At 48.6% G+C, this 14,652-nt stretch overlaps 1 protein-coding gene across 1 annotated transcript in view; it reads right to left on the bottom strand.

Moving 5' to 3' along the window:
- The window catches only part of Rrp12 (ribosomal RNA processing 12 homolog), a 36,113-nt gene that overhangs the window by 14,532 nt on the left and 6,929 nt on the right, over window positions 1–14,652 (bottom strand). The window contains exons 7-20 of the mRNA XM_021152097.3: window positions 12,668–12,806; window positions 12,454–12,581; window positions 11,749–11,847; window positions 11,191–11,282; window positions 9,133–9,244; window positions 8,843–8,940; window positions 7,579–7,693; window positions 5,808–5,950; window positions 5,551–5,672; window positions 2,725–2,789; window positions 2,480–2,642; window positions 2,032–2,186; window positions 1,795–1,862; window positions 1,222–1,315 (exon numbers count right to left, since the gene is read on the bottom strand). Coding sequence (XP_021007756.1) covers window positions 1,222–1,315; window positions 1,795–1,862; window positions 2,032–2,186; window positions 2,480–2,642; window positions 2,725–2,789; window positions 5,551–5,672; window positions 5,808–5,950; window positions 7,579–7,693; window positions 8,843–8,940; window positions 9,133–9,244; window positions 11,191–11,282; window positions 11,749–11,847; window positions 12,454–12,581; window positions 12,668–12,806 — 1,593 coding nt within the window. The remainder of the gene's footprint in view (window positions 1–1,221; window positions 1,316–1,794; window positions 1,863–2,031; window positions 2,187–2,479; window positions 2,643–2,724; window positions 2,790–5,550; window positions 5,673–5,807; window positions 5,951–7,578; window positions 7,694–8,842; window positions 8,941–9,132; window positions 9,245–11,190; window positions 11,283–11,748; window positions 11,848–12,453; window positions 12,582–12,667; window positions 12,807–14,652) is intronic.

Raw genomic sequence — 14,652 nt, 5'->3', positions numbered from 1 at the left:
TTCTTTTAAAGGACCCACTTCCATTCTCAGAACCCACATGACATCTAACAACTGTCTGTAACTCCACTTTCAGACCACAACCTTCAGGGGAGCTGCTACCCTCTTCTCATCTATGTGACACCAGGCACACAATGCAGGCAAAACACACATAAAATAGAATCAAATCTAAGAAAATAAAAGTAATAAATAGCAGACACCCAAGCCTGGGCAGCAGGCATCAGAATAAGCTAGGGGGATAGACCTGGCACTCTCTATCGCGTTCTCCTCTAAGCTGAAGGAGTTCCCAGGCCTCTCCAGCTCATCCCAGCCTGCCCTGACATCTGTGTCCGCCTGCACACATCTTCCTCTAGCTACTATACAAACTGGCGGGGAGCAGGGGGACTGGTCCTCAGGAGGGTGCTGCTGGGCTGAACACTGCACACTGTAAGCATTTTTGACAGGGCAGTGAGAATGAGCAAAGGCATAGGCAGGCCAGCTCTAAACTAGATCTTGGGGGTGTGGCTCAGAGGGCATGCCCAGCATCCAGGAGAACCTGGGTGCATCCAGGAAAAAAAAAGGAAAAAGAAAAAAGAAAAGAGAAAAGAGAGAGAAGAAAAACCAACGCCCCATAAAGTGGCTCAGTCGGTCAATGTGCTGACCGGGTACTTACGTATGAGCCTGACAACCTGAGCTCAACCCTGGGAACCCACAGAAGGCGCAAGGAGAAAACCGAGTCTACAAAACTGTCCTCAGACTCTCACCCACCCTCAGCTTAACACACACATGACACATGAAATAAAACTTTTAAAAAGAGGTAAAAATAAAAGACTTATCTAGGACTCTCTAATAAAGGCTAGGTGCGGAGGTGTAAACCTGTAATCACAGCACTTGTGAGACAGAGGCAGGAGGATGAGGAGTTCCAGGCCAGCTTTCAATACAGAGGAAGTTCAAGGCCTGTTTAAGATATATGGGTATCTATCTCAAAGAACAGTCTGATGAGGCTACAGTTGGTCAAAGGTGGAAAGAAGGCAGAATGGGAGGGCTGAAGGCTGGGGCAGGCCTAGAATGGCAACAGGAAAAGAGTGTGGCCTTTGTTCTACAAGACACACCTTGGCACAGGCTAGAGCACAGCTGTACATCCTAGTGACAGATGGGCAGGGAGAAACCCTAAGGGAAACCACTGTGGGAGTAGCCAGGGGGAGATCTGGGCACGGAGCATGGATGGGGATGAGAAGAGCTCACCTCAAGGTAGGGCCGGATGGTAGAGTATAGCTTACTGATGGCAGCTTCATCCGAGTAAGGAGCCAAAGCCACAACCAGGTCCAGGACAGACAATCTGCCAGAGTGACAAACAGGAGGGGCTTAGAGGACGAGAGAAGGACAGAAGCTGTTTTTACTCAGGGCTGGGCCCAGCCCCTGCCTCCCAATCCCAGAGGCATTTGCGAATGGTAAGCAAGCAAGGTAGCTACTCAGGGAACACTCAGAGCACCAGGTGCTCTACACAGCTAGCTCTCTCTGTCCTCAAAAAGCCATGTGACAGGGATTGTTATTACACATACTCTACAGATGAGGGCTTAGAGGCAGAGTATGTGTGTAACTGGTCTAAAGCCACACCAGATGGGAAGGGATGGAGCTGGGATTGAATCCATGTATTTATCTTTGGGGTCCATCCTCTTTCCATTCTTCAGTAATAATGAACTAATCAGACCTCTCAGAACAGTTAGAACATATCTCAAGACTTCTAGAGTGAATCCAAAGGCTCTGCTAGGTACCCTTTGGCTACCAAGCTCAAGTGAGGAAGCCCGGAACACCTACCTGGTGAAATCAGAGCTGGCAGGATCGAGAACCTTCTCGGTGGCTTTTTCCAGGAAGCCATTCACCAACTAACAGTCCCAATGGAGAAAGAAACAAAGAGTGACCATAGCAGCAGGTTCCTGAGTTGGTACCCATGGTTTAGGTCCCCCAGCCCAGCTACAACTGCTGTGTAAAGTCCCCGGTCCAGCTCTAGCGCCTGGAGGTGGAATCTTGACCTTTCCAAGGCCCGGCACTGACCTGAGCCTCAGTTATGGTGAGGTAAGTTTTGATGGTTTCCAGCACAGCACGGCGAGGGGCTGCCGCCTCTCCAGCTGCAACAGGCTGCCCATACAGGTTGAAGAGGATTGGCAGGAAGTTTTTGGCAAATCGGCTCACTTCAGCACGGTCAGCCTCTGGCAAGAGGACCCAAGTTTGCATTGAAGGGACAGAGGTAATAGTAACTCAGTAGTCACATCTTTTTAGAGGACTCCAGGGCAGGATTTAAAAGCCACAAGAATAGACCTTCTGCCAGTAGAGGCTGAGGCTAGGGCACACAGAACAAGAAGTCTCCGGGTTCAACACTGATTGCACAATCCACAGATCTCACCCTTCGGTGAGAGGTGTGAGGCAAGGACTAATATTAGCCTCCTGGAGCCCACAGCAGGCTAGCACCCCAGGGCATCTTCTCAGTAGCTTCCACACTTACCTGCCTCACAGCCCTTAGTGATGAGGGTGCGTAGGGCCTGGCACACAGTGACCCTCAGGTCTGGGCGTTCACTGATAGCTGTGCCCAGAGTCCGTGCCAGGCCTTTGAAGGAGGCAGCCACATCTGTGGGCCTTGTGCAGAACCCAGGCAGGAGGGTCCAGATCTGCGAGGGAGGAATTTAGGAATTAAACTGTGACTTGTAGCCTGCATGCTCCTTCCCTCGTCCCTCCCCAGCTGACCCTCACCTGCCACTGGAGCGTATCATAAATCTTCGACTCCACTGTGCTGCCTGCCTGAGCCAGGTCCATTGCTGGAGGGTGTGACAAAGACATGGTGTGACCCAAGATAGCCTCTTGGCCTATCGGCCTCATTTTACTAAAACCAAAGGCCTACAATAAGGATACAAATATAGGTAATACACCCCCCAATTAATAGTAGTAACATTAATTATTCTAACAATGAAAACAAGTCTATGAATATAGGCATTACAGTTGATACCTATGATCCCAGCACTCAGGAGGCTCAGAAGTTCAAGGTCATCCTCAACTACTTATCTAAGTCAAGGCTAAATGAGACCCTGTCTTGAGAAAACAGACCAACATCCCAGTGCTTACAGAGTCGCGGATGAGTCCCATTTTTTTAGGTTTTTCTGTTTTTTTTGTTTTGTTTTGGTTTTGGTTTTGGTTTTTTCAAGACAGGGTTTCTCTGTGTAGCCCTGGCTGTCCTGGAACTCACTCTGTAGACCAGGGTGGCCTCGGAACTCAGAAATCTGCCTGCCTCTGCCTCCCAAGTCCGCCACCACTGCCCAGCTCATGTAGTTATTTGCCAATAAAAAGACTTCTTTCCTGTTTTTTCGAGATAGGGTTTCTCTATCTAGCGTTCCTTGGCTGACTTGTAATTCACTCTGTAGACCAGGCTGGCCTCAAACTCGGAGGTCTGCCTGCCTCTGTCTCCCGAGTGCTGTGATTAAACACACGCACTGCTACTGCGAGGCTAAGTTTTTATTAACAAGGAAAAAAACCACTTTGCAGTACTGAGGATTGAACTCAGAGGCTCACACCTTAACACTGAGCTATAGCCGCAGCCATAAGAAAGGATGTGTAAAAGTATGTTTTATGTAAAATTACTAACACACGAGTTATCATTCCAATTTAGTAAAATACATCAAAAAAGAAAACGACAGGGACTGGTGAGATGGCTCAGTGGGTAAGAGCACTCACTGCTCTTCTGAAGGTCCTGAGTTCAAATCCCAGCAACCACATGGTGGCTCACAACCACCCATAATGAGATCTGACGCCCTCTTCTGGTGTGTCTGAGGTCAACTACAGTGTAGTCACATATAATAATAAACAAATCTTTTGGAAAAAAAAAAAAAGGAAACTACAGTAACATTTTAGAATAATTCTCTTTGGGTGTTTTTTACCTTTCTGTTTAAATGTTTCCTGTATATTCCTTTTTTAAAAAATTTTTTTTTCTTTTAAGATTTAACAACTGGGGCCTAGCAAACACATAAGTGGAAGCTCACAGACAGCTATTGGATGGATCACAGGGCCCCCAATGGAGGAGCTAGAGAAAATACCCAAGGAGCTAAAGGGATCTGCAATCCTATAGGTGGAACAACATTATGAACTAACCAATACCCCGGAGTGCTTGACTCTAGCTGCATATGTATCAAAAGATGGCCAAGTCAGCCATCATTGGAAAGAGAAGCCCATTGGACTTGCAAACTTTATATGCCCCAGTACAGGGGAACGCCAGAGCCAAAAGGTAGGAATGGGTGGGTAGGGGAGTGGGGGGAGGGTATGGGGGACTTTTGGGATAGCATTGGAAATGTAATTGAGGAAAACACGTAATAAAAAAAAAAAAGTGACTGAACAAAATATAGCTAAAATGAGCATTGGAATAGGCAGAGGGACTAAGGGCTGCAATCCAAGTACTCAGGAGGCTGAAGCAGTAAGCACTTCAACGACCTTGGGTGTGAAGCCAGCATGGGCTACATGAAACCTGGTCTCAACAAAACAAAATACCATTAGCAAATAAATTATTAATAAACCTTTTTTTTTTTCAAGACAGGATTTCTTTGTGTAGCCCTGGCTGTCCTGGAACTTACTCTATAGACCAGGCTGGCCTCAAACTCACAGAGATCCAACTGCTTCTGCCTCCTGAGTGCTGGGATTAAAGACGTGTGCCACTACCTCCTGGCAATAATCATTTTAATATCCTTAAAAACCTTGTTGTTTGCAAACCAAAGATGTGGCAGGGCATGGTGGTGCATGCCTTCAGTCTCAGCACTCAGGAGGTAAGGGGAGGCAGATCTCCATGAGTTTGAACCCATATACATATACATGTATATATACACCTGTAAATCCATCTGTAGGTTTATCAAAGTCTATAGAGGGCTTCCTCAGTATCCATGAGGGACTGGGTATAGGATCCCCTTAGAAAGGAAACTCCAAATGGTTAAGTCTCTTGTATAGAAAATGGTACACACACTCTTTCCGCTAGTCATTACATCACTTCTAGATGTCTTATCAAATGCTACGTGAAGGACTGTTATACAATAGTAGTTAGAGAATCATCTCTGTAGTTGACTCAATCTGTAACACAGGACCTTGGGATACAGATGTCAGCTGTATACATATAAACCACAAAATTAAAAAATAAAAATCTGGGGCTGGAGAGATGGCTGCTCTTCCGAAGGTCCTGAGTTCAATTCCCAGCAACCACATGGTGGCTCACAACCATCTGTAATAAGATCTTCTGGAGTGTCTGAAGACAGCTACAGTGTACTTACATATAATAAAATAAATCTTTATAAATAAATAAATAAATAAATAAAATCTACCTAAAGGGACACCATGACAAAGAAGAACTGAATTCTTTCCTTTGACTCAAGTAGGCTTCAAGACCCAGGGGGTGGAGGCTCCCCAGGGAGCCCTTGCTGGCCAGCTGTACACTTCTCAGAAGAGTACTGTCAAATGTTTATGGTAGACTCAGTCTTTCTGTTCAACCGGGACTCCTAGATGTGGGGAGGAGGGGTCTCAGACTGCACACAGCCAAGGGCTCCATACCTTTTGTCTTAAGAGTGTTGGCCAAGGGCAAGAAGTAAGTGGTGAAGAAACCAAGCCGGGTTTCCCGAACATGATCCCGGATGACAGGCAGCAGCCAGCTCCGTGGGAAATCCAGAGTCTCCCTGTGGGAAGGGCTCAGTGAGAAGAGGCGGCAGAACCAGACTGAAGGTCCCTCTGTGTAGACCATTTAGTGGACACCCTTCCTAGAACAGAGCAAGCTGCATGCGTCTCCTGAAGCCAAGCAGGGCCACACTCACTCAGAGCCATCGATTTCCAAGGGCACGGCCTGCAACACCACCTCGGGACCCATGCTGGTCACTGCAGCCCCCACAGCCTGGTCCAGGGCTGCTGTGTGGGGGAAGTGAGGAGAGAGGCGCAGGTCACACAGGGACTGGAGGCACTGGAACAAAGAGGGTACAGAGAGACGTGATGGCGGGGCCAGGGTTTAACACTGCAGCAGAGCAATTGCCTAGCACGGTCCAGGTCTGCCTGTAAGCTCTGGCATACGACAAAAATCATGCAATCTTTCTGCTGACCAGGGACCAGTCAGTCGCTGACTTATCAAAAGGCTCTTTACTCCCTAATAGTTTTATTACAGACCCAGATTTCAGAGAAGGGATCCAAGGTCCAGACCTGGCTAGGTTTCACTCCAAAGGATGGAACCAGATTCTGGACACAGATGAAGCCCACAGCGATACATACTAATGATCCAACTGAATCACTGGTGTGTCCAATCCCTTCCTAAGGCCCAGGACCTTTAAAAGGTCAGTTTCATTCAACATGAAGAGATATAAAATTTCACATACAAAGGTAAATTCCAATTATCTTAAAGAATGGGAAGATGTGACCGAGGCTGGCCTAGAGCCAACTGTGGCTCGTACTGAGGGGGCAGAGGAGCACTCTCCAGTTCCCTCAGTACCAAACCAACCTTGCTTCTCATAGCCTTGCCTGGTTTGCCAGTCCTCTAGCCCCAACCTAGCCGAACCAGAAAGCAATGAGAAGAAATGAGAAAGACCCAGGAGCTAATCCACCAGCTACCCTGGGCTGGAGAAACCCTGAGATCTAAGGCTGTTTAAAATATCAACACTGTACTCTCTGGTTACACAGTATTTACAGGATTGAAATTTGAGAGGCTGGAGAAATGGCTCAGCAGTTAAGAGCACTGCTGCTCTGCGGAGGGCTGGGATTTAGTTCTCAGTACCAATATAGTGGCTCACAACCATCTGTAGTTCTAATTCCAAGAAATCTAAGACCCCCTCTCCTTTCTCATCTCCCAGGGCATCAGGCATATGTGTGTGTGTGTGTGTGTGTGTGTATGCATATACATATATACATGCAGATCAAAACTCTCATAATATAAATAAATAAACCTTTAAAAAGGTTTAAAAAGCCGGGCGGTGGTGGCACACGCCTTTAATTCCAGCACTTGGGAGGCAGAGGCAGGCGAATTTCTGAGTTCCAGGCCAGCCTGGTCTCCAGAGTGAGTTCCAGGACAGCCAGGGCTACACAGAGAAACCCTGTCTCAAAAAACCAAAAAAAAAAAAAAAAAGAAAAGAAAAAAAAAGGTTTAAAAGGAGGCCTGGAAAGATGGCTCAGCAGTCAAGAACATGGCTGTTTTTCTAGAGGATGGGGGTTCAATATCTAGCACCCACATAGCAGCTCACAACCATCTGTAACTCCAGCTCCCTCTGATCTGACACACTCATACATGTAAGCAAAACACCAATGCACATCAAGGACAGACAGACCGACAGACAGAGACAGATATATATTTGAAAATAATTAACAGAGCCAGGGCCCCACAGGATTCTAAATCACCTTCAACCTAGGGAACTGGGCTAGTATGGTAGTTCCTATCCACCCACCCTGCTTGCTTTTCCCACACTGGTCACCTGGAGCACCTGCTATAGGCACTGTCAACATGGGGGGCGGGGACGTAGAGTATAGACATGTTCTTCCTGGCTAAAAGCCCTCAGACCAAGGACCCAAGTGCCACCAGTGCCCTGGCGCCAGGAGCCACCAGCTCACCTTCTTCATCACAGGATGGGCCTGCTTTCCACAAGCTTCAAAGAAGACACCCAGGAGCTGCAGCACAGAGCTCCAGGCCGCATGAAATTTGTATGTGAGGCCCTCTTCCACTGCCCTGCCAAGGAACAGGACAGTCAGGGCCACAGTCCCACCATCCCAGGAAATAACACGAGCTGGTACTGTGAGCCACAGACCCCACTAGCTTGTAAGAGGAGGGTCCCAGGAGGACAAAGCAGAGAGTTAATGCATAAACATGCTTTTAGTTACACAGTCCTACTGACTGAAGAGAAAGAAACATATGATGTAGTAATATGCCCCATTTTCAGATGAGGAAACCGAGGCTCAGAGACATGAAACCACCTGCCAGTCACTGCACTGGACTCCTCAGCCTGGGTACTATGCTGTCCCATGCATTCTCTACCTGACCTGGAGGGGTGGGTGGCTGAGAACAGGTGGCCTGAGCAGAGAGGAAAAGTCTTCCTGCGTATACTTGGCTGGTCCCATCTCCCCCACAGTATCTGAGGCCCTGAGGACTTTAGGTAGAAAGGACCAATAAGCAGCAGTGTTTGGGCCACGGGCAGCTGAGGTCATGAGTCCTCATTATTCCTTGAGGGCTCCTCATACGTCCCACTGGCTATACAGGAACAGTACCGTCCTCTGTTCCTGCCTTTTAGTCCCCAGAGCACCAGATAGAACAAGCAGACCCAGGAAATACACCCAGGACCCTCCCCTTTCCACAGATTGCTTGGCACACTGTGGCCATGTCTGTGAAAGGGTCCTCACAGATGTTGAGGATAACCCAGCAGACTCCATGGTCAGCCTTTTCCGATCAAGATGACCTCTTCCAGCTGTGAGAGGTGTTAATACCAGTCTCCTAGCACAAGGGTCAACAGGTTCTGTTTCCTGAATGGCTAGCTACATACATGCCTGGGGCTGCTCTCCCACAGAGGAGGACTCAAAGGCCTCAAGAGGCAGAGGAGATTGTTCCAGATGCCTTGGGTTTACAAGCAACAGAGCTGGATTCAAAGCCAGCTCCAGGATCTAGAAGCTCAGAGGCAGGGCTCCATGAGTCACACTCCTCCATCACGGAGCCAGCACCTCTCCTAAGTGCCTCTGAAACACAGCACAGCCATTGGCAGGAGCTGCTCACTCAGGCAGATGCCTGGCACTTACTCCTTTCTACGAAGCACCTGGTCCTGGGTACACTATCCAAAGTGGTAAACGGAGCTAGAGACTTCCAAAAGGGTCCCCACCACACTCTCACCTGAACATCTTGGTGATGTACTGGGGAGGACCTGAGGCTGAAGAGGTCACAGAGCCAATGTCAGCAATGTGTGGAGCCACACACTCCTTCAGGATCTCCTACAAAGAGAGGCCAGGCCGTCTAGTCCAAGGTATACCCCCAGTCCCACTCACCCTCCCACACAGCTGCTTTTCCAAGTTCTAAAAGCCTGTCTCCCACAGTGAGAAGCTCCCCCCAGTACAAAGCTGGGCAGCTAAGGTGGCCTGGGAGACAAAACGGCAGGCACAGCAGGGTTTAGCAGGCGGAAATACCTTGAGAGTCTGGGTAGCAGCCGCCACCACTTGTGAATGAGGGGAGAGAAGACAGGTCACTGCGGTTCCAAAAAATCGAGCAAGATGGCCTAGCCCCAGGTCTCGCTGCAACCTGTCAAGACAAAACGTTTCTGTGGAACCTGGCCCTGAGTCGCAGAGACCTGAGCCACCAGAACTCAGGTGAAAACATCTATTGGCCTGCAGGGTCCCTCCAGGTCCCCCTGGAAGGCCATTTCAAAAAAGCACTGTCCTTAAAGTAACAAGACATAGGGTTTAGGTTTACTTAGACTGCCTCTAAGGAGCTTGGCGCACAGTGGGAGCTTGTCTTCCTTAACACCCCCCTCTTTCTTGCCCCTCACACTTTCCAGAGCCAAATCAAGAGTTTTTTTTTTTTTTTTAAAGATTTATTTATTTATTATATGTAAGTACACTGTAGCTGTCTTCAGACATTCCAGAAGAGGGCGCCAGATCTCGTTGCGGATGGTTGTGAGCCACCATGTGGTTGCTGGGATTTGAACTCTGGACCTTTGGAAGAGCAGTCGGGTGCTCTTACCCACTGAGCCATCTCACCAGCCCCAAGAGTTTTTACCATAATATACAAACAAGATAATAAAACACTGCTAACGTGCTCACGACGCTCCACACCAACTACTGACATAACAGACATTTCGCTCCAACCTTGCAGCCATTACTAAGTCCACTTTCCACTCTGCAGATGACAAAGCTGAGACACATAAGGCCACACAGTGGGGCAGAGTGAGAGGGACTCACGCACCCAGGCCATCTGAACCCAAAACATAAAAACAAAAAGCATCATACCCGAGGGTCAGTAAGATTGCTCTGTGGTAAGGGGTCTCCTCACCCCTGGCCACTAAGCCTGGAGTGATCTCTGGAGGCTAGCCAGTAAAGGAGACACCCACTCCTGAGAGTTTCCTCCTGATTTAGATGTGCATGCCATGGCACACGCATACCACACACAACACACACATACACACAACATGAAATAACACCTGGGCTGTGGAGGGGCTCAGTGAGCTACTTACAATTTGAGCATGAGTGTCTCTGTTTGAATCCCTCAAACCCTCACAAAGCTGAGCACGGTACTGATGCCAGCACGTCTTCAGCAAGACAGGAGGTGGAACAGGAGGGTCCCGGGCAACAGGAGGGTCCCTGGCAACTTGCGGCCAGTCAGCCTGGCATATGCCACAGCAAACAATAAAGTGACCGTGTTTCATACAAGAAAGAGGGCTTTCATACAAAGTGCTCTTACTGTGGCATGTGTGTACCAGTAACTCAACACCTATGAACTCACACACATCACACTTGCACATAAATACACACAAACACACACACAAATTAAAATTAACAAATAAAGATCACACCAAGATTGGGCATGATGGCTCACAATTGTAATCCCAGAAGTTAGGAAGCTGAAGCAGGCCGGGCCAGGCATGTCAGTACATGAGTTTAATGCCAGCACTCAGGAGGCAGAGGGATATAGATATTTGTGAGTTCAGGACAGCTTTGTCTATATAGCTAGTCAGAGCTATATAAACATCTTCCAAACCAACCAAACAAACAAATAAAAACAAACAAACAAATCCAACAACTAAAGAAAACAAAGAATCCAGCTGAGATGGCTCAGGGGTAAAGGTGCTTGCGACCAAGTCTGACGACCTGAGCTCAATCCCTGGAATTCAATGATGGAAGGAGAGAACTGACTCCTAAGAGTCTCCTTCCATAAAAAAGAAAACAATGTCCCCTTCACCAAAAAGCACAGAGCAAGCTGAGAATCAGGCTCTAAGCTGCCTCCAGCCCAGAAGGCGCTGGCTGTCCTCTGTCTTGTTGCTCAAAGCTGGCAAGTCGCTGCTCCAATGAGGAAGGAACTGTACAGAACGGCCGTGCTGCGCACCCTTGCTTTCCTAAGAGCAGGTTCTCACCCACACAACACAGGCCTTGGTACTGAATGGCTCTCCAGCTCTGGCTCATGTCCCCTGCATCTGACTGAACAGCAAGAAACCTAAAGGGAGACCCTAGACTGACTTCCACCATCCCTACCTGACCAGGTTGATGTGGGCTTTCTCCATGACCTTAAGCCAGGCCAGCAGGGGCTGTAAATCATTCTCACTGGGCACGTAGTCATATAGTGCCTAGAGGTGAGACAGAAATGCACAACAGAGTCTCAGTCAGCAGTAACCCACTTCACTGTATATTTCATAAACAATTTTGGGAAGATGTATGTCCCCCTCTGGAAGTCTACCCACAGATATCTGAGTTTAGAAGCCCACTTAAGCTGAAATCCTTTCAAGTGTTAACTAGATCAGGAGTCCGTGCCTATCTCCCATGACCACTGATGCACTCTCAGTGGTCTCTCTCCTGTCTGCAGGCTTGGCTATTCTGTCTCCAAAGGCGCTCCTTGGATGCGGCTGAACGAGGGTCCCCAGATACACAGCTCCTGGAGCCCACCAGTGATCTGTGCATTTGCAAAGTGGAATTATCCTGGTTGGGGAAAGTGCCCACTAGGACTGATTAGCCCAAGCAACCTCACTGCTGTAGAAGACAGCAGAGTTGGCACCCTAGCGATGAAGTCTACCCTCCCGCAACATCAGGCCTCACCGTGATGATCTGGGCGTTGAGTTCTGCTGACAGGGTGCTAGGGCTGGGCTTGGCATGGAAGAGGTTATGGAAGGCCTGCATGGCACAGGCTGTCACAAGCTGCAGGAGACACACAGATTTAGCAAGGAGACACAAAGTCCACAGCTGCCCTGGAGCTCCCAGCCCCCGCTCCGTCACATGAGCTGCTTGGAGCCTACAGATCTCCTAGACTCCCAGACACCCTTAAGACTGTCACTCTAGGTAAGACATGGCAACCAACAAAAAACTTCAAAGGAGGTAGGGACTGAGACACAGCTCAGTGCTATAGCCTTATCTAATGCACAAAGGCCCTGTACGAAATCCCAAAGACACTTCAATTAGGGCTCAACAGGCAAAGTGCTTGCCGCCCAAGTCTAACAGCCTGAGCGTGTTCTCTAAAACCCATGTAAGGGTGGAAGAGAGTCCTAAAGATGGAAGAGGGTCGACTCCCTAAAGCAGCTCTGTGACCACGCACGCACAGACGCACGCAGAAGAATCTGACGTCAGCTTGCACACAGCCTTTAGATGAGCAGGCGTGGATGGTGCACTGTCGTGTCTTTGGCTTATGGTGAAAGTGGGGTCAGGACAGAGAGCCCTGGCCTCCTAGCAGCGGGGATTAAAGACCTATCAGGAAGCCTGGCCCCACTCACTCACTGAGTTCCCCTTCTTCCTGTGTCTAGCCCTTACCACATGGTTCAAGGTCATGACCCGAAGCAGAGTCTCACTGCAGCTCTTGACCAGGCCTTCCGGGAAGCAGGGCAGCATGTCCTTCAGCAGTGTTAGCATATGCAGTGTGGTGGTGGCCTCTCTGGAACCTGGCAGACAAAGAGGAGTTTTACTCCTAATCCTCCTATCCTACTCCCACTTCCCCTCCACCTCCCCTTGGACCTAGCTGCCTCACCTCCAGACTTCTCAATCTCCTGGATGCAGAACTTGGCAGTGGAGACGGCAGCAGGATGATGGGCGGGGGCCTTTTCACCAAACATGAAGTCACTGCCCTTGAGAACTGAGCACACTCCGTGCTGAGCAGCCTTTCGGATCTGAAGGGAAAGTAAATGGAACAAGGATAGGTATTTGGAGCCTTGGCACAGCTGCCACTAGCAGCCTGATGGAACACCTACTATATAATACCCACTGCTGTAGCGGGATATACACTACAGAATGAAACCGAAGCCCGTTAACTAGCCAAATGGCCCTGAGGCAGCCCAGAGACTCAAATCTCTGAGCAACAGGGTCCTCATCTTCAGACAGGGATATAGTCATTTAATTATCCAGCAATACCAGGGCCACTGCTCTAAGTGTTAACCAAGTGTCAGTAAGCAGTACATGATACTCGCCTGGGGCAAGAAAATAAGCAAATATAGAGCAGAAGATACTTGCAGGTACTGGGGAGATGGTTCAGAGGTTAAAAGCCCTAGCTACTCTTGCAGAGAATCAAGGTACAGAGACTTACAACCACCTCTAACTCTGGTTTCTGGGCATCTGATGTTCTGGTCTGGCCTCCACAGGCACCAGGCATGCATGTAATACACATACATACATGCAGGCAAAACACCCACATAGCTCTGGGTGATGGCATATACTTACTTTTATATTTATTTTATATGCATTCGTGTTCTGCCTGTATATGTATGTCTGTGTGAGGGTGTTGGGTCCCCTGGACCTATTTTACAGATGTGTGGCTGCTAGCAATTGAATCCTAGCCCCCTGCAAGAGCAGTGTTCTTAACCACTGAGCCATATCTTCAGCCCCAATGGTCCACTCCTTTAATCTCAGCACTAAGGAGACAAAGGCAGGCAGATCACTGAGTTCTGAGGCCAGCCAGGGCTACATAGTGAGGCCCTGTCACCAAAACAAACAAGGAAGCAAACAAAGAACAAATGACATCCATACACAGCTGACAAAGTGTCACTCTAATGAAGTGGCATTGTAACAGCGACCTAGAGAAGGTGTGTTAATGATCACAGGAATACACAAGGAATCGCATGTTCCCAACTCTAAATTTCTAAGGAAGCAGCACAGACCCTCTTGGTGAGTGCCTGCTATATAAAGCAGGGACTGCCCCAGGCCAGAGACTCCACATAACTGCTGCAAGACTGGAACTATCTCTTAGTTAGGAGGCCCAGGCTTACAGACATTAAGTAACTTGCCCAAGGTGATAACTCAAGATGAACTAAGAACCCAGCTCAGAGCTGGGATTGGTGATAGGCCTGTAATTCCAACTGCTGGGGAGGCTGAGAGGGCAAGTCAAAGTTCAAGGTCTGCCTAGCCTACACTACAGAGTGAGTGCACAGCCAAGCTGGGTATCTTAGTAAGATCTTCTCTCTCAAAACGACACAGCAAGAATGTGGCTGGAGAGATAGCTCAGTGGTAGAGTGCTTGTCTAGTATGGATGGGGCCCAAGGTTCAAGGCTCAATAATTGCTCAATATGGCAACAACAAAAATAAAGCAGAAGGGAGGAGGGGGAGTAGGTCTGTATGATGCCAGACACCCCATCAAGACCACCATCTCCCTGCCAAGGAAGAATGAGGGAGCTGAGAAGGCTGAAGAGAGACTCAAAAAGCACCAGGCTGTGACTACCCTGCTGGAGGAGGGGTGCTCCTCGCTTTCTGGATTTAAGTGGACAAGGCCTCAGAAGAGCAGGGAGCAGAATCTCAAGAAAAGCTCAGGACTTGGCTGGGAATGGTGGTACAGCCTTTAATCCTAGGCAAGTGGATCTCTGAGTTCAAAGCCGGCCTGGTCTACATAGCAATTTCCAGGTCATCCAGGGGCTATAAAGTGAGACCTTGTCTCAAATAACAAAAACAAAAAACTGCAAAACCCCAGGACTTGGGGTTAGGGAGAAGGCTTAGCAAGTAAGAGTGTTTGTGTAAATATGAGAACGA

This window comes from Mus caroli, unplaced genomic scaffold (assembly GCF_978045245.1).
Source record: "Mus caroli unplaced genomic scaffold, Mus_caroli_1 scaffold_20, whole genome shotgun sequence".
Taxonomy (NCBI): Eukaryota; Metazoa; Chordata; class Mammalia; order Rodentia; family Muridae; genus Mus; species Mus caroli.
This window is presented reverse-complemented; position numbering and strand designations above follow the sequence as displayed.